Source organism: Scyliorhinus torazame, chromosome 2 (genome assembly GCF_047496885.1).
Source record: "Scyliorhinus torazame isolate Kashiwa2021f chromosome 2, sScyTor2.1, whole genome shotgun sequence".
Lineage (NCBI taxonomy): Eukaryota > Metazoa > Chordata > Chondrichthyes > Carcharhiniformes > Scyliorhinidae > Scyliorhinus > Scyliorhinus torazame.
Genome location: NC_092708.1, coordinates 351829438 through 351851762, shown reverse-complemented (window position 1 = coordinate 351851762; position 22325 = coordinate 351829438). Strand labels below are relative to the sequence as shown.

General features: G+C 43.9%; 1 protein-coding gene across 5 annotated transcripts in view; it reads left to right on the top strand.

Moving 5' to 3' along the window:
• The window catches only part of LOC140403423 (TOG array regulator of axonemal microtubules protein 1), a 212718-nt gene that overhangs the window by 75915 nt on the left and 114478 nt on the right, over positions 1-22325 (top strand). For 3 of the 5 annotated variants that reach the window (XM_072491343.1, XM_072491350.1, XM_072491340.1), the window contains exon 3: positions 14232-14372. The exons of the other annotated variants lie outside the window; for them this stretch is intronic. In XM_072491343.1, the coding sequence (XP_072347444.1) occupies positions 14232-14372 (141 nt within the window). The remainder of the gene's footprint in view (positions 1-14231; positions 14373-22325) is intronic. 5 annotated transcript variants of the gene reach the window in all.

Below are 22325 nucleotides of genomic sequence, written 5' to 3'. Positions count from 1 at the left end.
AGCTTATGCAACCTGCCCCAGTCTCGTGCCACCTGAATTTCCAAATATCAGAAACTCTCCCCCACCAGCCTAAACGGCAACCCTTTCATTCTACTCTCCTGCCCCCTCGCCTGAATTACAAACAACTCGCTCTTAGCCATGTTCAGTTTGTATTCTGAGAACCGGCCAAATTCCCTCAGGGTTGCCATAATACCGTCTATCTCCCACCATTGGGTCCGATACATATAACAGTAGATCATCCGCAGAGACGAGACTTTATGTTCCACTCCTTCCCCCCCCCTCCCCGGACCAGCCCCTAGAAGCTCTCAGTGCAATTGCCAGCGGCTCTATGGCCAGTGCAAATAGCAGTGGGGAGAGAGGACAGCCCTGTCTTGTCCCACGGTGCAGTCTAAAGTAGTGCGATGTCGTCCTGTTCGTCCTTACACTCGCCTCCGGGGCCTGATACAATAGCCTAACCCAGTCGATGAACCCCGCCCCAAACCCGAACCGTCATAGTACCTCCCAGAGATAATCCCACTCGACCCGGTCAAAGGCCTTTTCAGCATCCATGGCCACCTCTACCTCTATCTCCCTACTCTCCGGGAGCATCATAATCACGTTGAGCAGCCTTCTTATGTTGGCCACCAGCTGCCTCCCCTTTACAAACCCGGTTTGGTCCTCCACAATTACATCCGGGACACAATCCTCAATTCTGGTCGCCAAAACCTTGGCCACTAACTTGCTGTCTACGTTGATCAAAGAGATCTGCCTGTATGACCCACAGGCCTCCGGGTCCTTATCCCGTTTCAGACTGAGCTAGATGGTGGCCTGCAACATCGTCGGGGGTAAACCCCCTCTGTCTCTTGACTCGTTAAAGACCCTGACCAGCACCGGCCCCACTAAAACTAAAACTCCACCGGATACCCGTCCGGCCCCGGGGCTTTACCTGACTTCATGACCTTCAGGACCAGGGCCCCCAGTCCGTCCACCAACCCCCTCCCCACTCTTGGGAAGGTCAGTCCGTCCAGGAATCGCCACATCCCCTCGGTCCCCCGGGTGGTTCCGAAGTGTACAGCTTCCTATAAAAGTCCCTAAAGACCTTGTTCAGCTCTGCTGGATCACCCACTAGATTACCTTCCCCATCCACTTCTCTCCCTATTTCCCTGCCCGCTTCCCCCTTCCTCAGTTGCTGCGCAAGCATTCTACTGGCCTTCTCCCCATGCTCATAAATCGCGCCGTTTACCTTTCTAAGCTGCTCTACAGCCTTGCCTGTAGTCAGCACCACAAATTCGGCCTGCAGCCTCTGTCGTTTCCTGAGTAACTCTGACCTCGGGGATTCCGCGTAACTCCTGTCCGTCCGTAGAATTTACTTAATCAGTCGGTCCGTCTCTGCCCTATCTGTTCTGTCCCTGTACGCCCGGATTGAAATCAGCTCCCCTCTCACCACTGCCTTCAGTGCCTCCCAGAGCACTGCTGCTGAGACTTCTCCAGTATTGTTCACCTGCAGGTAATTCTGCAGGGACTTCCTCAGCCTCTCACACACCGTCTCGTCCGCGAGTAGTCCAACTTCCAGCCTCCATGGTGGGCGCTGAAAGCTGTCCTTACAAAACTGCAGGTCTACCCAGTGCGGAGCATGGTCCGATATGGCAATTGCCGAATATTCTGCCCCCACCATTCCGGCCAGCAGGTCCCTACTCACAACAAAGTAGTCAATTCGGGAATACACCTTGTGGACGTGGGAGTAGTACGAGAACTCCTTCGCCGTCGGCCAGCTAAATCTCCACGGATCTGCTCCCCCCATTTGCTCCATGAACCCTCTCAGTTCCTTTGCCATTGCTGGCAATCTGCCCGTTCTTGAGTATGACCGGTCCAGGCTCGGGTCCAGGACTGTATTAAAGTCCCCGCCCATGATCAACTTACGTGAGTCCAAGTCGGGGATCTTCCCTAGCATCCTCCTAATAAAATCCACATCGTCCCAATTAGAAGCATACACACTGACCAGGACTACTCTCACCCCTTCGAGCTTACCCCTCACCATAACGAACCTGCCAGCCATCCACGACTGTGCCCTCCGCCTCAAATTGTACCCTTTTATTAATCAGGATCGCAACCCCCCCTCGTCTTAGAATCCAGTCCCGAATGAAAGATCTGACCGACCCAGCCCTTCCTTAACCTAACCTGGTCTGCCACTTTCAGGTGCGTCTCCTGCAACAAGACTATGTCCGCCTTCAGAACCCGCAGATGTGCAAACGCACGCGCCCTCTTCACTGGCCCGTTTAACCCTCTAACATTCCAGGTTATCAGCCTGGTTGGGGGGCACTTTCCCCTCCTCCCCTCCTCTCCCCTCCTCCTCCTCTTCCCCCCCCCCCCCCCCCACCCCCCCCCCCCCCCCCCCCCCCCCCCTTCATCAGGTGAATTTGATGTTGTAAGACTTCTAGGAACAAGACATTGATTGTACAGGATAGTGTCTTTCAGAAGGAGGCACAACAGAAGATAGTGCCAGGTGGCATTGTGACTTCCTAGCAATAAAGTGACTGGTTCTTTTCAATGATTTGAAGTCTTCACTTTGAAGGCCTACTGAAAACTCCTTTGAATCCTGGCTCCCAAATGCTGCCTCCTTGCCAGATCATCATAATGACCCTGTGATTGAGCAGGTTCTTCCTCCGAGTCAGTGCTAGAATCTTTCTTAGCAGGTTCTAGAAGTAGATCACTTTCTTCACCTTCCATCTCGTATCCTTTGTGAGAGCTAGATTGTGCAGGACACAACACACAAACATAATGAGGGACACATGTTCAAGAGGACATTACAGAAATCTTCCAGAGTGGTCCCGACAATGAAACCTCATATTTTCAGAAGGCCCCTTGTCCTCTCATTGATGGGCCTCATGAAGGCATGGCTTCAGATATAATTCTCCTTTGCAGGCGTTCTTGGACATCTGATTGATGTCATGAGCCACCTTTTGAGAGTATATCCTTTATTCCCCAGCAGCGAGCCATCCAAGCATGCAGGGGGAATGAACAGCCTTGGCTTGTGGGATTGAAGGAGAATTTTTGAACCATGGCAGCTCCCGGGATATCTAACACAAACCTATAGGATCTGCTGTTGTTGATCACATATTAGCTGTATGTGCGAAGAATGATTTACGAAGGCCCCCAGTTCTCCAGAGGTACTTTGATGGGCATATGTGTGTAATAAATGGCTCCTTAAATCCTTGGGAAGCCTGCAATAGTAGCAAATCCTCTGGAGCTCTCTGCTTGGCTGTCCTTGTCTGTCTTGCAATGTATGAAGGTGTTGACCATTATGAATAGTGCGTTTGCCATAGGTTGCGGATTGTGACACTGCACACAGATCTCCAACACACCCAAGGAACAAACTGAATGAACCCTGAGACATAAAAAAGGAAATAGTTACTTTTAGCTTCACTGGCATTTGGTGCCCTACACTTTAGGAAGATAATAATTGCTTATTGTCGTCACAAGTAGGCTTCAATGAAGTTACTGTGAAAAGCCCCTAGTCGCCACATTCCGACACCTGTTCGGGGAAGCCGGTACGGGACTTGAACCTGCATTGCTGGCCTTGTTCTGCATTACAAGCCAGCTGTTTAGCCCACTGTGCTATCTCGGGGCCTATTATACTGGGGTTACTGTCTCCCTTTAGAACCGGTTCCTCCTCCTGCACTGGACCTTTGTCATCTCAAAGTACCTGGATTTCTTCTGGCGAGGTATTGGTGCCTTCTGCCCCTTCTTCCATTCAAGGATTGCTGGCCTTCGACCCCTTCAGGTTGTACTTTTTGATCTTGAGGGTTTGATGCTGTCTGCGGCCAACTGGCCTCCTCTGCCTTCCTTCCTGCACTAACAATATCCACTTTTAATCGTGTGCTTTGCAGAAGTTTAACCTTTATTATGATAGGTCTGTCTGGAAAAGCCTCAAATGATTTAAACCTCCTAAACCACATAGGAAATGAAAGAATGCCTCACTAATTCATCAATAATGCCCAGACATACATTCACTTCTAAACTCCTAAATCCTAAACTTCAAACTCCTCACTTCTCCTTTCCATCTGAACATTTTATACTACCCTTGATGAAGGAAGTTGAAAATATGCAATCCCCATCTGCCTGTTTTGCCTTTGTGCTGACCATAAAACTGAACAGGCCTTTCAAAATTGCTATTGATTGACCTTTTAATTGCTTTACTCTGTCCTTTAATTGACATTCGCGGACAAATGCTCCTAACGTAATCTCAGGATCCACACAAGCAATGCTAAATTCTGGCCATTATGTAAATAACATAAATCCAGTTAGAGCACTGAGGCTGTAATTCATTCTCAGTGTTAGAGTTTCAATGGGAAATATTCTGTAAGTCCAGGCATGTGGGATATGGAAAACCAGATCACCAGGGATGGTGTGTTATCTAAAATGTGAATGAACTGCATGCTGTTTTCCATTAAAAGTCCATTTCATCTGTCACAACAATAAGCTATTCAAATATCCTGAACCCTTTCCTTGCTTGATGTTTTAAAATCCATCCAATGCAAAAAAAAAATCCCATTTTGTTCTTCCTTGCTCTGCAAAAGTAAGAAGTGAAATGTACTTATAAAGATGATAGAATCAGAAAAATACAGCTACTGCATAGATTGACAAATCAGAAAATCACCTAAAAGTGCTTTAATGTGGAGATTTTGAAAATAACTTGGACTTTGATTTTTTTTTAAATTTAGAGTACCCAATTCATTTTTTCCAATTAAGGGGCAATTTAGCGTGGCCAATTCTCCTAGCCTGCACATCTTTGGGTTGTGGGGCCGAAACCCACGCAATCACAGGGAGATTGTGCAAACTCCACATGGACAGTGACGGGATCGAATCTGGGACCCTGGTGTCGTTAGGCAACAGGGCTAACCCACTGCGCCACCGTGCTGCCCTCTTGGACTTTGTTTTAACAGTTTTCATTAAAAATTAGGCAATATTATTTCCCCTTCATTAGTCTCTTGATGGTGGTGTATGTTGTAAAACCAAGTGTTGCTGTGATTAAATGGTACTGAAAAAAGTAGTGCCTGATTTTTGAAGGCGCTGCTGGAACAAAGTATGCCAATACTTGACAAGGTTTACCTGTTCTATGTCTCAATAAACTGTTTCTGTCCCATTTAGAGATGTAATAGAAAATCCTTTCAGTAGTAACCACAGTTCCTTTTCCTACAAAATAACACTCACTATCATACAACGGTACATTAAAGAACTAGCTGCATGTCAAATGTTCTCAGGTAGTACCTGTCGCAGCAGTGGCTTTGAATACTCATCTCCACCATTGTATTAAAGCCTGATAGCGTAATAAAAGTCTAGGTGGGGTAAGTGCGGGAGAGGCCACGATTTCACGAAATCCGGCTCTGTCCATCTTTCAATCTTTACTTTTACCTTTGTGCACATCTCTTTTATGTCTTTTTTCAGTTTACATGGCTTTTGCGATGTACCGAGATTGTTGGTCAATGTTTGAGCACTTTTGAGTCGAGACAATATGCTTTAATACTTGTTTTTTTCCCCCCTTTTTAAAAATAAATTTAGAGTACCTAATTATTTTTGCTTCCAATTATGGGGCAATTTAGCGTGGCCAAACCACCTAACCTGCACATCTTTGCATTGTGGGGGTGAAACCCATGCAAGACACTGGGAGAATATGCAAACTCCACACGAACAGTGACACAGGGCCGGGATTCGAACCCGAGGGCTCAGTGCTATAGTCCCAGTGCTAACCACTGCACCGCGTGCTGCCCTTCCTTTAACCCTTGTTGATTCATGGCGGCTGGCTGGAATTTGGATAGGGCAGCTGCCTTTGAGAGGTTTCTTGTCCTAACGATACGGTGCACACCAATGGATGGTGGCTGCCAACGATGAAGGTGATTAATCTGATAGTTTTAGCAGAACATTAAAGCTCAATGAGTTACAAGGTACCTTTATGGAGACAGTGGCAAGTGACGGCGCATGAGGAGGTTCTGTAGCAGAGAAAGCATTGTCTCTAGTGGAAGCCTGCCTCACAAAGTTGAGTTCCTGTTGCGTGGCTTGTTGTCCATCCTGGGGGTTTTGGATGAGGACGAAAGGTAACCGATGAGCCCAGTCGTGCCTGGGGTCTCTGATGAGGTGGTGATGTTCCCGAGTTTGCGAACTGGCTGACATGTATCAGGAATCTTGATCTGGAGGCCAGGCAACCCAAACTCGATGGGACACATTTAATCCAGTCTCTGAGGCCTGGGGTTGGGGTGACCTTCCAACATCTGGATCTGTGGTCCTGTCTGAGCTGGCCATAGGTCTGAATATCCGTTTTTTGGTTGTAGATGTCGTGTTTGGTAGGTAGAGAGTTTCTTTTTTCTCTTGTTGGGGCCTGGGGTGTTGGTCCTGTTGTTGGAATGTGTATTGGATGATTTGGGGGAGATGCAAGGACTATGGTGTCATATGAGTCCTTGAAACCTCCGATCGTTCTTTTTTCCTTATGGCGGTGCTTAGCTAGGCATTGTGGTCCGTATCCTGTTGCTTCTTGGACAGGGGTACCTCCCTTGGAAATGTTGTGGGGGAGTCCGATGTGGGTAGGTCAGCACCCGGAGAGCTGCAGATTAGGGAAGGACCAAAAGGCTGTGTCCTGTAATTATCCTTTTTATCTTGGGTGTTGGAAGGGGCCCAGGTGGCAGTCAGTTGGCCGGTTTTCATCTGCTCGTTATATCTTAGGAGGTGCTTTGTGGGTCTGAGGGGTTAGTTCTGACAGTTCTTGTTCTTCACTCTTCTTCTGACTTTTGAGTGGTTTTGCGGGCATTGCTTCTACTATCTCTTAGTATTGGTGCCTGTGAGGGCTGGCTGTAGTGGTGTTGGATAGTAAGCCTTGGTATCATGGACACTCCGATACGGATCTATGTTGGCTTTTGGGTGGCCTAATCCTTCCTTTTTTATGAGTGGTCCTGAGGGGTGGGGGGTGGGACTGGTCAGCCCTTCCTCCCCAGGCGCTCCCCAGTTTGGGGGGCAGCTCTGGCAGCCCTCCCATTCTGGAGTGCATTTCCCCCCATATTTACGATTAGGGCCAGTTTATATTCCTTTTGGTTCTTGGTCCCATGATAACCTGAGGTCTTCTTGAGGGTGATACTGGTGGTTTGGTGATCTGTTTGTCCTTTGATCTGAGCTGGGAGATGAGATTATGGAAGTTTGGATTCTTGTTAAGATTTTGTTGTGCCCAGTCCTCTATCTTTCTCTTTGTCATCTTGCCATCTCGAAGATAGGATGGTTGCCTGTTCCGGCCTGGATCTGGAGAAAAGTTTAAATTGCGCTATAAGAGTTAGTCGATTTCCCCTTGGCACTGTGGTTCTCGGGGCATTGTTTTCTTCTGTCATTTTGTTTTGCAACGATGGATGAGATGTAGGTCTGTAATGTTGCCTAGATCCTGGTGGTTCGGTGATCTGTTTGTCCTTACTTGGTCCCAATTATGTAATGACTCTTGTTTTGTGCTGTACCTGCAATACATTGATACCATTAAAATAAAATACTGCGGGTGCTGGAAATCGGAAATCAAAACAGAAAATGCTGGAAAAACCCGTCATGTCTGGCAGCATCTGTGGACAGAGAAACAGTTAACATTTCGAGTCACTATGATTCTTCTTCAGAGCTCTGGAGGAAAGCACTTATTTTTTTAAAATTTAGAGTAACCAATTCATTTTTTCCAATTAAGGGCCAATTTAGCGTGGCCAATACACCTATCCTGCACATCTTTGGGTTATGGGGGCGAAACCCAAGCAGACACTGGGAGAATGTGCAAACTCCACACAGACAGTGACTCAGAGCCTGGATCGAACCTGGGACCTCGGCGTCGTGAGGCAGCAGCGCTAACCACTGCGCCACCATGCTGCCCCTGGAGGAAAGCACTTCTGATGGAATTGAAAATGACTGAATGGCTTGGCCAAACTAGATATTTCACTTTATTTCATTGGCAAGGTTGAGGACTCTGGGTCTGTACTCAATGGAGTTTCGAAGGATGAGGGGGATCTCATTGAAACTTATTGAATACTGAGAAGCCTAGATAGAGTGAACATGGAGAGGATGTTTCCACTAGTAAGAGAACATAGAACCTGAGGGCACAGCCTCAGACTGAAGGGACGACCCTTTAATACAGAAATGAGGAGGAATTTCTTCAGCCAGAGGGTGGTGAATCTGTGAGACTCATTGCTGCAGAAGGCTGTGGAGTCAAAGTCACTGAGTGTCTTTAAGACAGAGATAGGTTCTTGATAACAAGGGGATCAGGAGCTATGGGGAGAAGGCAGGAGAATGGGGATGAGAAACATATCAGCCATGATTGAATGGCGCAGCAGACTCGATGGGCCGAATGGCCTAATTCTGCCCCTATGTCTTATGGTCTTAAGATGTTATTAACAGATTAATTTTCATACTATTACTAAGTAGTATTCTACAGTTTTGATATTTTTGATAGTTTCTACTTACTGAAATATATTTTGTCTAAGCCCTATATAGAAATTTGGAGGAATATTAACTAACTACACTGAAGAGTGTAATTGTTTGCAAACTTCCGTGCCAGAATTACTGAAATTACTTCTGGCAAAAGCATTAAAAGAAAAATAACATAGATTTCAAAATTCTGAGAACACGCACAAACCGATTCAAAAACAGCTTCTTCCCTGCTGTTACCAAACTCCTAAACAACCCTCTTATAGACTGACCTGATTAATACTACACTCCTGTATGCCGGTGCCAGTGTCTATGTATTTACATTGTGTACCATGAGTTACCCTATTATGTATTTTATTTTTATTTCCATTTTTTTCATGTACTTGATGATCTGTTTGAGCTGCTCGCAGAAAAATACTTTTCACTGTACCTCGGTACACGTGACAATAAACAAATCCAATCCAAATCCAATCCAATCTGCAGGTAACATTCCAAGACGAAACAAATGCTCTCCATAGTCACTGGGGAGGCAGTAACCTTGTGGTATTGTCGCTGGACTACTAATCCAGAGACCCACAATCATGCTCTGGGGACCCGGGTTCGAATCCTGCCATTTGACCTGAAATTTCAAGTCAAATAAAAATCTGGAATTAAAAAGTCTAAAGGTGACCAGGAAATCTTTTGTCATAAACATCCATCATGTTCACTAATGTCCTTTAGGGAAGGAAATCTGTCGTCCTTACCTGGTCAGGCCTATATATGACTTCAGGTCCACAACAATATGGTTGACTCTTAAATGCACTTAAGGATGGGCAAGAAATGCTGGCCACAGCAACGCCCACATCCATGAACAAATAAAATAAAAATAAGATAGTGTTCTGTTGAATTATTTGAATTTGTTTTGGCCCCCAGAAACAGTCTAATTGATCCTGGGAAGGCTAAAGTGTGGGTGTGCGGGGGGGTTTGCACACAGAATTATCCTTGCGTGTGCTTAGCAACAGAATAATGCAATGTGTTATTTTAAAAGGTAGATTTGTATTTATATTGCACCGGCACATGCTTTGGGTGCCCCAAAGTGCATTACAGCCAATTAAGTACTTTGAAGTGTTGTCGCCAATTTAATGACCAATCTGTATAGATCAGCACATCATGATACATAACACAGGCAATATTGAGACATCCATGTATATTTTCACCAAAAGAACTAGATTTCTTCAAATGAGGATTACATCCACTGCTTGAGTGTTTAGAGAATGCTATCATGGATTTTTCTAGTCATAATTATTTCGGACACCTGCATTAGAATATGTTGAAAAATTAAATCAATCATTGCTTTAACTTGTTTATGTACAATATTGATTAAGTGAAACCGTCCTTCTATTGAGAGTTGTCCAATGAAAGTAAACTTGACATTTGTTGCCTTAATCATGTCAAATCATCATGGTGAAAAAGAATTATATGCAACATTAACAAAAGATGCATGGGTATTCTGGGCAAGACCAGGCTTGATTTTAGCAATAGCTCATTGTCTTATAGATGGATTTACTCTGTGATTAAATGGATGATAATGTTGAGTTAGTTACAGTATTAATAGTTAGCCTTTACTTTAGCCAGTCCTGTACATAAGTTATTTGAAAGTACACTTATATGGTCTTTAATTGTATAATATCATTCTGAATAGGTATTTTAAAAAATAAATTTTGTGTACCCTATTTGTTTTTTCCAATTAGGGGGCAATTTAACGTGGCCAATTCGCCTACCCTGCACATCATTTTGGGTTGTGGGGGTGAGACCCATGCAGGCAAGGGAAGAGTGTGCAAACTCCACACAGACATTGACCCGGGGCCAGAATCGAACCCAGTCCTCGGCGCTGTGAGGCAGCAGTGCTAACCACTGCGCCGTCGTGCCATCCCTGAATAAGGATTTATGTTGAAACTTTATTAAATTCTACGGTGCTACTAATTTACCTTATTTAATAATGTGATCTGAAATCAGTGCCATGATTCAGTGGATGTGGTGAAAACAAAAATGTGTTTTCTCATTGCAATGCAAGTTGACCTAAAGACAATTAAAAGGTACAGAATATTGTAGACCTGAAAGCTGGAGGTAACTTGGTGAGAGAATTGCAGTCTAAATAACCAAGAACTAAAGAACATTTGATTGAATCAGTTTTAGACTAACAGCAACTTTTTATGATGCAAGCTGAAGGTTAATTAGAAGCTACGATGAGCATATAGAAAGGATTAGATCATTCAGCTCCTCAAGGCTGATCCACCACCTAATTAGACCGTAGCTGAGGTGTAGTTCAGTTTATCTAAATTTACATACCTGTGTTCCACATTCCTTGATACCCTTACCTAATCAAAAATCTTAATCTCAGGCTTCAAAGTTTCAATTGTTCCAATGCTTCCAGCATTTTGGGGGGAATTAGTTCAATATTTGCAAATACCCGACAAAATGCCTCTTAAATAGGCATGGATTACAAAAGCAGGACGGTTGTGTTGGAGTTGTTTGGAACTTTGGTGAGGCCACAGCTTGGAGTACAACCAATTCTGGTCACCACATTTAAGGAAGGATGTGATTGCACTGGAGGGGATGCAGAAGAGATTCACCAGGATGTTGCCTGGGATGGAACATTGAAGTTATGAAGAGAGGTTGGATAGGCTGGGTTATTTTTGTTGGACCACAGAAGACTGAGGGGCATCCTGATCAAGATGTACAAGATTATGAGGGGCATGGACAGGGTGGGTAGGGAGCAGCTGTTCCTCTTAGTTGAAGGGTCAGTCACGAGGGGACACAAGTTCAAGGTGAGGGGTAGGAGGTTTAGGAGGGAGGTGAGGAAAAATCTTTTTGCCCAGAGCGTGGTGACAGGTCTGGAACGTACTGCCTGGGTGGGTAGTACAGGCGGGTTGCCTTACATCCTTTACAAAGTACCTGGATAAGCCCTTGGCACGTAATAATATACAAGGCTATGGGCCAAGTGCTGACAAATGGGATTAGATAGGTAGGTCAGGTGTTTTTCATGTGTCAGTGCAGACTTGATGGGCCAAAAGGCGTCTTCCGCGCTGTATTTTCTGTTATTCTGTGACAATTTCAATTCTAAATGGCCTACCACTAAATGTAAGATTATGTTCACCTTGTTCTGGATTCCTCCCCCCAGCCCCCTTCCCCACCTGCCAAGAAGAATCAGTTTTTCTGTATCTACTCTACCAAATCACTTTTGTCATTTTAAACATCTTGATTAGATGATCCCACAAGCATCTAAATGCAAAGGAAGAGAAGCAAAGTTTCAGCAACTCAATGTCATAATTTAACTTTAAGCCACGATATGCCCAAAACTAAACACGTACTTCAGATGGGGGTCTCCTATAAGCTTTGTGGAACTGAAGCACTTTAAAAAAAAAAAAAATTAACACCCTTAAGATACAGGCCTACATCCCACCAATTATTTTAATGCTTTTTAAACAGACGTAGCTGGTTTGTTGGTTACTGCCACCATATTTTTAAATATACTCCTGTTAAGATCTCAGATACTGGATAAGAACCCCAAACATTTTGTACATTTTTTTTTAAACTGAGGAAATGATATTTCACTCCAGGAGTGATTCCACTGACCAATAGATATCTTTTATATTATAGATTAAAAACGTTATTCTTAATACAGGATTAAACACTCACATAAAGTACACTGACATCACGGAAAATAGCTTTTCAATTAACAGTTAAACAATTCTTAAAATAGAAGGAAACCCTTTTTACTACTCACTTACAGGCACCGGAATGTGGCAACTAGGGGCTTTTCACAGTAACTTCATTGAAGCCTACTTGTGACAATAAGCGATATTATTATTATTATTATTATTATTATTATTATTATTCCTTCTCTATCTTCAAATAAGCAAAGCCCATCAAGGGTCAAAAAACACTTAGCAAACACAGGGTTACTTGCTGTATACTTGTATCAAGATTTATTGGAAGAACTGCTTGAAGAAAGAGAGAGATACTTTCAGGAAACAGCCTGCAGATCCTTCTGTCTGTGTCAGACTACTATTTAACCTGACAGCCTTTAGCAAAAGCTGTTGCTCAGTTTAAAGCTCCTAGCAGACTCGAAGCTAAACTGCCTGATACAGACCAGGCTCCTCGCATTAATTATATAACCTCTATCCCACTAACTGCCTTATGACCATCTAACTAAGGCTAACACAATCCCTCAGTTAATAATCTTTATTATTATTGTCACAAATAGACTTACATTAACATTGCAATGAAGTTACTGTGAAAGCCCCTAGTCGCCAAACTCCGGCACCTGTTCGGGTACACTGAGGGGGAATTTAAAATGTCCAATTTACCTAACAAGCATGTCTTTCGGGATTTGTGGGAGGAAACCGGAGGAAACCCACGCAGACACTGGGAGAACGTGCAGACTCCGCACAGACAGTGACCCAAGCCGGGAATTGAACCTGGGACCCTGGCGTTGTGAAGCAGCAGTGCTAACAACTGTGCTACCGAAACTTCAGGGAATCGTCTTTCTATAACACAATTCCATTAGCCCTATATAGGTAAATAATTACATGGTTGGAATGAATGATGATCTCGTTTTACAACATCTTAATTGCATGTTTTGCAGACATTTTAACTTTATGTTAACACATGATTAATAAAGATATTACTGCACTGTAAATTCTATGATTCTATCAAATATATCTGTACCTTAACCTAGGCTTTGAATAACATTACTGCAATCTATAGATTATTTTTTAAGAGGCTCATTTTATAAACAGGATTTGATAATCAGCCACTGACCATTTGCATATCAGGCTCCTGGTTTTATTTGTTAAAATCCTCCTTTCCTTGGATCCTGTAAAGGGTCACGGTGTTGGGGGGGAGGGGGGTTGGCATACGTTAAGAAAGTATTGCTGAGAAAAGAGATATGCTGTTCAAGATTTTTGTCCTGCACTCATCAGGACAAATTTACAAGTGTAAAGGGAATAATTTATACTGTATGAAAAGAGAGTGCTGATTGGTTGGCAAGTGGATTCTGGCAGAGGCGATGCCTTAGAGAATACACCAGGAAACATTTATCAGCCAAGTTTTTGTTTAAAGTCAAACCAGGTAGATCGGCTGTGATTGATCTGGGCTTTGCCATGGAGAATGAATCAGGGAGTACCAATCGCCCTCCAGGCCATTCTCCTTGTCTTCCAAATAAGACCATAAGACATAGGAGTGGAAGTAAGGCCATTCGGCCCATCGAGTCCACTCTACCATTCAATCATGGCTGATTTCAACTCCATTTACCCGCTCTCTCTCCATAGCCCTTAATTCCTCGAGAAATCAAGAATTTATCAACTTCTGTCTTAAAGACACTCAATGTCCCGGCCTCCACCGTCCTCTGTGGCAATGAATTCCACAGACCCACCATTCTCTGGCTGAAGAAATTTCTCCTCATCTCTGTTCTAAAGTGACTCCCTTTTATTCTAAGGCTGTGCCCCCGGGTCCTAGTCTCCCCTGCTATGCAGGTTTTATTTTTGCAGTAGCATGATGGTAAGTTACAGGGCCTTCTCCTGGCCTGATTTGTTAGCCAGGGAATGATATATCATGATGAGTGCTTTTTCTTGAAATAAATCCCGAAAAAAGATTCAATTTCAGTTGTTTTTTAAATGAACTTATTTCTGTTGAATAATGGAAATAGGAGTCCCCATCTTATTACTGTGGCAAGTACAATGATTTAATCTTAAAGATTCCAATCTCAGAACAAAATAAACAAATGCTAATGCTATAGATAATTGCTAAAAATAACATTACTTCCTTTTTATTACTAGGATTTGGAGAACCGCTTCAGTCTCAAGCTTTAATCAGGAGGATACCGTTTGGCTCCTCCAGAATGTTAAACATGCAAAGTCATAGTGTGGAATCTAATCTACAATTTTTAGGAAATGGAAAGCAGTTGTCACAGGACAAAGGTATCCATTATTTATTAATTACTAATTTTAATTGGCTTAAATTCCTTTTAATAGCTTGTGCGCTATCCTAATGTAGCATCCTATCTGTAGTATGTGACAAACCAGTATCATGTCAAGGAACTACTGTGATGTAAACCACAAAAGCTATAAAAACAGGATAATGTCAGAAATTGTAATAAGTTTAGACTCTTCTGCTTACCTTTTTGATATAATCAAATTCAGCAAGTTGGGATACTGTAGATTAATTTTACTTTAGTATCATAACCTTATTATGTTTTAAATTACACGTACTATAAGTGTCGAAAGACGATTAACATCATGGTTTGGGTGAGGTAGCTGTATATCGCTTTGAGATCACTGTTTGCATACAGATCCATATCTGAACTGGAACAAGTTCTCAGAGGCAGAGTAATAGAAGAGTTAAATAATTTTATGAAAACTATTTTATGTTTTATTGTATAAAGGAGTCAATAAAGTGAGAGACTTGCATTTATGTATAGTGTCTTTCAAGATCTCAGGAGGACCCATGTGCTTTAAAACCAATTAACTACTTTTTGAAGTGTAGTCACTTGTAGGAACTTGGATCAGAAACAACTGTGCTAAACTTAAATAAGGATAATTATAAAGGAATCAGGCAGCTGGCTGGAGTGGAGTGGGACAGGAGTTTAGCAGAAATGACGGTTGATCAGCAATGGCAGATGTTTATGAAAATAGTTCATGACTCACAACAAATTTTGTTTTTGTCTACTGTGTTCGTACTGTGTATGTTTTCTTGGCTGCAGAAAAATACTTTTCACTGTACTTCAGTACATGTGACAATAAATCAATCAAATCAAATCAAACCCCAGTGAGGAGGAAAGATACTAGGAAGGCGATAAACAAACCATGATTAATGAAGGAAGTTACAGATAGTATTAAACCAAAAGAAAAAAAAATACTATGTGACAACAATTAATGGTAAGCCAGAGGATTGGAAAAAATTTTTAAACCAACAAAAAAAGACCAAAAATAATAATAATGGAGGAAAGATAAACTCTGATGGTAAACTAGCAAATGATATAAAAACAGGCAGCAAGAGCTTCTTTAAATATATAAAAAGGAAGAAAGAGCCCAAAGTGAACAAAGGCCTCTTAAAGAATAAGACTGGGGAATTAATAATGGGAACCAAGAAATGGCAGAGGAGTTAAATAAATACTTTGTGTCAGTCTTTACAATAGAAGACACTAATAACATTCCATAAATACAAAATAATCAAGGTGCAATAATGGGGGCAGGAGGAAATAAACCGAATAACTGTTACTAGAAAAAAAATACTAGGGAAACTAATGAGACCAAAAGGCGATAAGTCCCCTGGACCTGATGGGTTGCATCCTGGGATATCAAAGGAAGTAGCTATCGAGATAGTGGATGCACTGGTGGTAATCTTCCAAGAATCCTTAAATCCTAGAAATGTAACACCCCTATTCAAAAAGGGAGGGAGACAAAAAAGTTAATTATAGGCCAGTTAGCTTAACACCTGTCATTAGGAAAATGTTAGAATCCATTTTAAAGAATGTAATAGCATTTAGAAATATAATCAAGCAGTCACATAGTTTCATCCAGGGCAAATCATGCCTGACAAATTTATTAGAATTCTTTGAGGTGGTAACGAGCTGGGTGAATAAATGGGAACCATAGATGTAATATAGTTGGATTTCCAAAGAGCATTCAATAAGGTACCACACAAAACTCTACTTAATAAGATGAGAGTCCATGGTGCTGGGGATAGTATATTAGCATGGTTAGGGGTTGGCTAATTGATTGAAGACTGAGAATTGAAATAAGAGGGGCATATTCAGGGTGGCAACCTGTAACAAATAGAGTGCCACAAGGATTAGCACAGGAGCCACAATTATTTACAATATTGTGGTATTATAGGTATTACGGTACCTGATAGGCTAAAGCACCATTGGTGGATACTGTATGCTTTCTATTGGTTAGAATGTATGCTAGGCGGGGTATAAGAACCAGTGCCGCCCCAACATACTTCATTCTGTACCTGAGCTGCTGGGGGAAACATCTAGCAGCCTTCATTCTGTACCTGAGCTGCTGGGGGAAACATCTAGCTTTCAGTTGGACTACAACCTCGCTTTAGTGGTCATTGATCGTGCATCAAATATATATTAATTATTTTGATGAGGGAAGTGAATGTACTGTTACCAAGTTTGCAGATGACACAAAAATAGTTGGGAAGGCAAGTGGTGAGGATGACAGCGTCTACAGAGGGATATTGACAGGGTAAGTCAGTGGACAAAAACTTAGCAGATAGAATATAATATAGGAAAATGGAAAGTTATGCACTTTGTTAGGAAGAAAAAAGTGGCTGAATATTATTTAAATGGAGACGGACTGCAAAAAGCTGCAGTACAGAGGAATTTGGGGCTCCTCGTGCATAAATCACAAAAAGGTAGCATGTAAGATCAGCAGGTAATAGTGAAGGCAAATGTTGGCCTTTATTTCAAAGGGAAAGGAGTATAAAAATAGGGAATAAGAGCACGTTACTGCGGATGCTGAATCTGAAACAAAAACAGGATATGCTGGACAACCTCAGCAGGTCTCACAGCATCTGTGGAGAGAGAATGGTTCTCTCTCCACAGATGCTGTCAGAGCTGCTGTGATTGTCCAGCATTTTCTGTTTTTTGTTTGATAAAAATAGGGAAGTCTTGCTAAAACTATACAAGGCAGTAATTAGACCACGTACTGGAGTACTGTGAATACTTGTGATCCCCTTAGCGAAGGAAAGGTATACTGGCATTGGAGGCAGTCCAGAGAAGGTTCACTTTGTTGATTCTGGGTATGGAGGAATTTTCTCATGAGGAATGGTTAAGTAGGTTGGGCTTGTACTCATTGGAGTTTAGAAGAATGAGAGATTGGGGGGGGGGGGCGGGGGGGCGGGTCCTCCAGGATGGCCAGGCTACCGATCGGGGGCCACTGATCCGTGGGCGTGGGCAATCTGGGGAGGGCCTATCTTCTTGGTGCCAGTCCGTGGTGTGGGTCGGCCATGTCGCAGGGGCGGCCGACGCAGGCCGCCGTGCGCATGCTCAGACCTCCGACAGCAGGTGCAGGCCCCCGTAGCGGCAGCCAGAACTGCGATGACTACTCCAGGGCCCTGCTAGCCCCCTGCAAATTGGAGAGTCACCCTGGAGTTTCTCCATGTAAGTCCAGAGTGATTCGCGCGCGTTTTTTCATGGGCGTGGGGACATAGCCCCACTATTGGAGAATCTCGCCCCTATTATTTAGGAGGCTAAAGTGGACAATTAGAACATCTCAATGCAATCAGGCTAGTCAAAATGGCTTTATGAAAGGGAAATCATGTTTTACTGGACAAATATAGAGAGTTCTTGAGGATGTAACAAGCCACATGGACAATTGGCAGCATGGTAGCACAGGGGTTAGCACAGTTGCTTCACAGCTCCAGGGTCACAGGTTTGATGCCCGGCTTGGATCACTGTCTGGGTGGAGTCTGTACATTCTCCCCGTGTCTACATGGGTTTCCGCCGGGCGCTCCAGTTTCCTCCCACAGTCCAAAGATGTGCAGGTGGATAGGCCATGGTAAATTGCCCTTAGTGTCCAAAAAAAAGAAAGGTTAGGTGGGGTTACTTGGTTTTGGGGGTGGGGTGGAAATGTGGGCTTAAGTGGGGTGGCCTTTTCGAGGGCCTGTGCAGACTCCTTGGGCCAAATGGCCGCCTCCTGTATTGTAAATTCCATGATTTTGTAGATGTGGTATCATTAAATTTCCAAAAGACATTTGGTAAATTACCACACCAAAGGCTGTGACATAATTTAATTTAAAAGAATTATTCATTAATGGGATTTGGCATCACTGAATAGACCAGCATTTATTGCCCACCCCTAGTTTCCCTTGATGTGGTGGTGGTGGTGTGCTGCCTTGAACTGCTGCAGCCCATGTGTTGTAGGAATACCCACATTGCTGTTCGGAAGGGAGTTCCAAGATTTTGACACAGTCACAGTGCAGGAATGACATATAGTTCCAAGTCAGGATGGTATGTGGCTGGAGGTGAACTTGAAGGTGGTGGTGTTCCCATGTCTCCTGCCCGTGTCCTTTTAGGTGGTAAAGATTAAGGATTTCGGAGGTGCTGTCTCAGGAGCCTTGGTGAGTTACTGCAGGTGCATCTTAAGGATAGTACACACTGCTGCCACTGTGCTTCAGTGCTGGAGGGAAAGAAAGAATGTTGAAGGTAGTGGATGGGATGTCAATGAAGCTGCTGTTTTGTCGTTGATGGTGTCTAATTTCTTCAGTGTTGGAGCTGCACTCATCCAGGCAAGTGTCAAGTATTCCATCACACTCCTGACTTGTGCCTTCTGGTTGATGGACAAGTTTTGAGGAGTCAGGAAGTGAGTTACTCACCACAGAATTCCCAGCTTCTTATCTCCTCTTGTAGCCACAGTATTTATGGCTGGTCCAGTTTAGTTTATGGTCAATGGTAACCCCCAGAATGTTGTGAGTGGGGATTCATAACGGTAATGCCATTGAATGTTGAGGGTAATAGTTAGATTCTCTCTTGTTGGCACATGTATAGAACAAATGTTACTTGTTACTTCACAGAATCACAGAATTGGCGTGTCATGTCTGCACCAACTCTCCAAATTAGCATTGAGATTTGGTGTCATTCCCCTGCCTTTTCCCCATACCCCTGCACATTGTTTCTATTCAAGTAATCATCCAGTGCCCCCTTGAATGCTTCGATTGAACCTGCTTCTACCACACTTCCAGGCAGTTCATTCCAGACCCGAACCACTCATGTGAAAAAGTGTTTTCTCATATCATATTTGCTTCTTTTGAACATCACTTTTCTCGTTCCTGATTCTTTTACGAGCGGGAACAGTTTTGCCCTTTCTGTTCTGTCCAGCACTCTCATGATTTTGAACATTTCTATCAAATCTCCTCTTAGCCGCCTTCTCTGCAAGGAGAACTGCCCCAACCTCTCCAATCTATCCTCGTAACTGAAGTTTCTTATCTTTGGAACCATTCTGTAAATCTCTTCTGCACCCTCTCCAATGTGTGTGGCACTCGGAACTGTACACAATGGGCAGGATTCTCCAATCCCGCGGCAGAGTGCCCACGCCGTTGTAAACGCCGTCGCGTTTTACGACGGCGTGAACGGGCCACACCCACGACTAATTCTGGCCCCTCCAGGAGGCCAGCACGGCGCTGGAGCGGTTCGCGCCGCTCCAGCTGCAGATCCCGGCGCAAACTGTACGCCGCGGGATCCGCGCATGCACAGTTGCGCCAGCGCCGAGGACATGCGCAGTGGCACCGGCGCCAATGCGCACACTGCACCGGCCCCGACGCAACATGGCACAGGACTATAGGAGCCGGCGCATAGGAAAGGAGGCCCCCAGCCACAGAGGCCGGCCCGCCGATTGGTGGGCCCCGATCGCGGGCCAGGCCACATCGGAGGCCCCCCCAGGGTCGGAGAATCCCGGCCCTATTCCAGCTGAGATCTGACTAAGGTTTTGTATAAGTCCAGCATAATCTCCTTGTTTTTGTACTCTATGCCCTATTACTATAGCCCAGGACACTATATGCTTTATTAACTGCTCCCTCCACCTGTCCTGCCACCATCAATGATCTATGCACATATACACCCAGGTCTCTCTGCACTGCACCCCCTTAAGAATTTTATCCCTTATTGTTTACCCCTCCCAAAATGCATCACCTCACACTTCTTTGCATTGAACTTCATCTGCCACCTATCTGCCCACTTAACCAACTTGTCTATATCCTTTTGAAGTTCTACAATGTCTACTTCACAACTTACAAAGCTTCCAAGTTTTATGTCATCTGCAAACTTTGAAATTGTACCCTGCACATTAAGATTGAGATCACCAGTATATACCATGAAAAGCAAGGGTCCCATTACCGACCCCTTGGGAGCACCAATGCGAACCTCCCTCCAGCCTAAAAAATATCCATTGGATGTTACTCTCCACTTCATATTATTCACCCAATTTTGTATCCATGTTGCTATTGTCTCTTTTATTCCATGAGCACTAACTTTTCTCACAAGTCTGTTTCGCACAGTATCAAATGCTGTTTGAAAGTCCATGTACACCACACCAATAGCATTAGCCCAATCAGCCCTTTCTCTTACCTCCTCAAAAAGGCTCCAGCAAATTACTTAAACACTATTTCCCCTTTAGAAATCCATGCTGGCTCTTTCTAATCAACCCAGATTTTTCCATGTGTCTACAATATTACAAATAATTGTTTCCAGAAGCATGCTCGCCTCTGATATTAAACTGACTGGCCTGTAAATTGCTAGGGACCTTTTTTGAACAAGAGTAAAATATTTGCAGTTCTCCATCTTCTGGTACCTCCTATAAAGAAGACTCAAAGATTATGACCAGCGTCCCAGCAATTTCTGTTCTCACTTCCTTCAGTATCCTTGGATGCATCTCATCTCGTCAACTTTCAATACCGGCAGTCGATTCAACACTCCCTCCTTCTCAATTCAAAACTGAAGGAAGGTATAAATGTGATGGGTTTTACGTCATTGAAAGGGGGAAGGACTTTTTATTTGTTCGTAGGACATGGGTATCACCGCAGGGGCAGTATTTGTTGCACACCCATCTTTAATTGCTCAAGAACTAGGGCAATTAAGAATCAGCCACATTGGGGCAGCATGGTGGTGCAGTGGTTAGCACTGCTGCCTCACGGCGCCGAGGACCCTGTTCAATCCCATCCCTGGGTCACTGTCCCTGTGGAGTTTACAGGTTCTCCCACTGTCTGTGTGGGTCTCACCCCCACAGCCCAAAGATGGGCAGGGTAGGTGGAGTGGCCACGCTAAATTACCCCTTAATTGGGGAAAAAAAAGAATTGGATACTTAATTTTTTTTAAAAAATCCGCCACATAGGGCAGCATGGTGGCGCAGTGGGTTAGCCCTGCTGCCTCACGGCGCCGAGGTCCCAGGTTCGATCCCGGCTCTGGGTCACTGTCCGTGTGGAGTTTGCACATTCACCCCGTATTTGCGTGGGTTTCGCCCCCACAACCCAAAGATGTGCAGGGTAGGTGGATTGGCCACGCTAAATTGTCCCTTAATTGGAAAAAATGAATTGGGTACTCTAAATTTATTTTGAAAAAGAAAAAAATCCGCCACATTGCTGTGGATCTCGAATCGTAGGGCGGGTAACGACAGATTTCCTTTCCTAAAGGAAGCAGATGGGTTTTTAACAATTGATGACAGTTTCATGGTCACATAACCGAAATTAGTTTACAATTCCAGATTTTATTAACTTTGAGCCAATCTCCCCATTATTAGCCTGGATCTCTGGATTATTAGTATAGTGACATTACCATTATGCCAGCATCTTCCTAGCTAGGAATAGGATAGAAGGCGAGAGAGATTGAATGACAAAGATGTCATGGAACAAAAGGAAAGGAATTGGTAATGATTATAATAAAGTAACAAAGCATTTGCAAGAAAAAAATCAAAATGGGTAACAGAACCTGAAATTGTTGAACTCAACAAGTCCGTCAGTGTATAATTGGAAGATGCAATGCTGTCCCTTTTGCTTGCATTGAGCTTCACTGGAGCAGGCCAAGGACAGAAATATGACCGAGAGAGCAAGGTGGTGAATTGAAATGGCGAGTAACTGGAGGCTCGGAGTCATGCTTGTGGAGCCGCAGTGGAGGATTTCTGCAAAGGAGTCGCCCATCCTGTATTTGGTATACCCAATGTAGGGGAGACCATGTTGTGAACAGCTGAGTATTTCCAACATCTGCAGTATATTGCTTTTATGCCAGTTTAGATTGTTGTGCTCTGAAGTGGAACTTGAAACCACAACTTCCTGGCTCAGTGACAAGATTGCTACCAGCTGAATCATGGCTGCCATAGCAAAATGACCTTGCTCCACACAACCAGAGCTATTTCCAGTTGTACCTTTTCTCT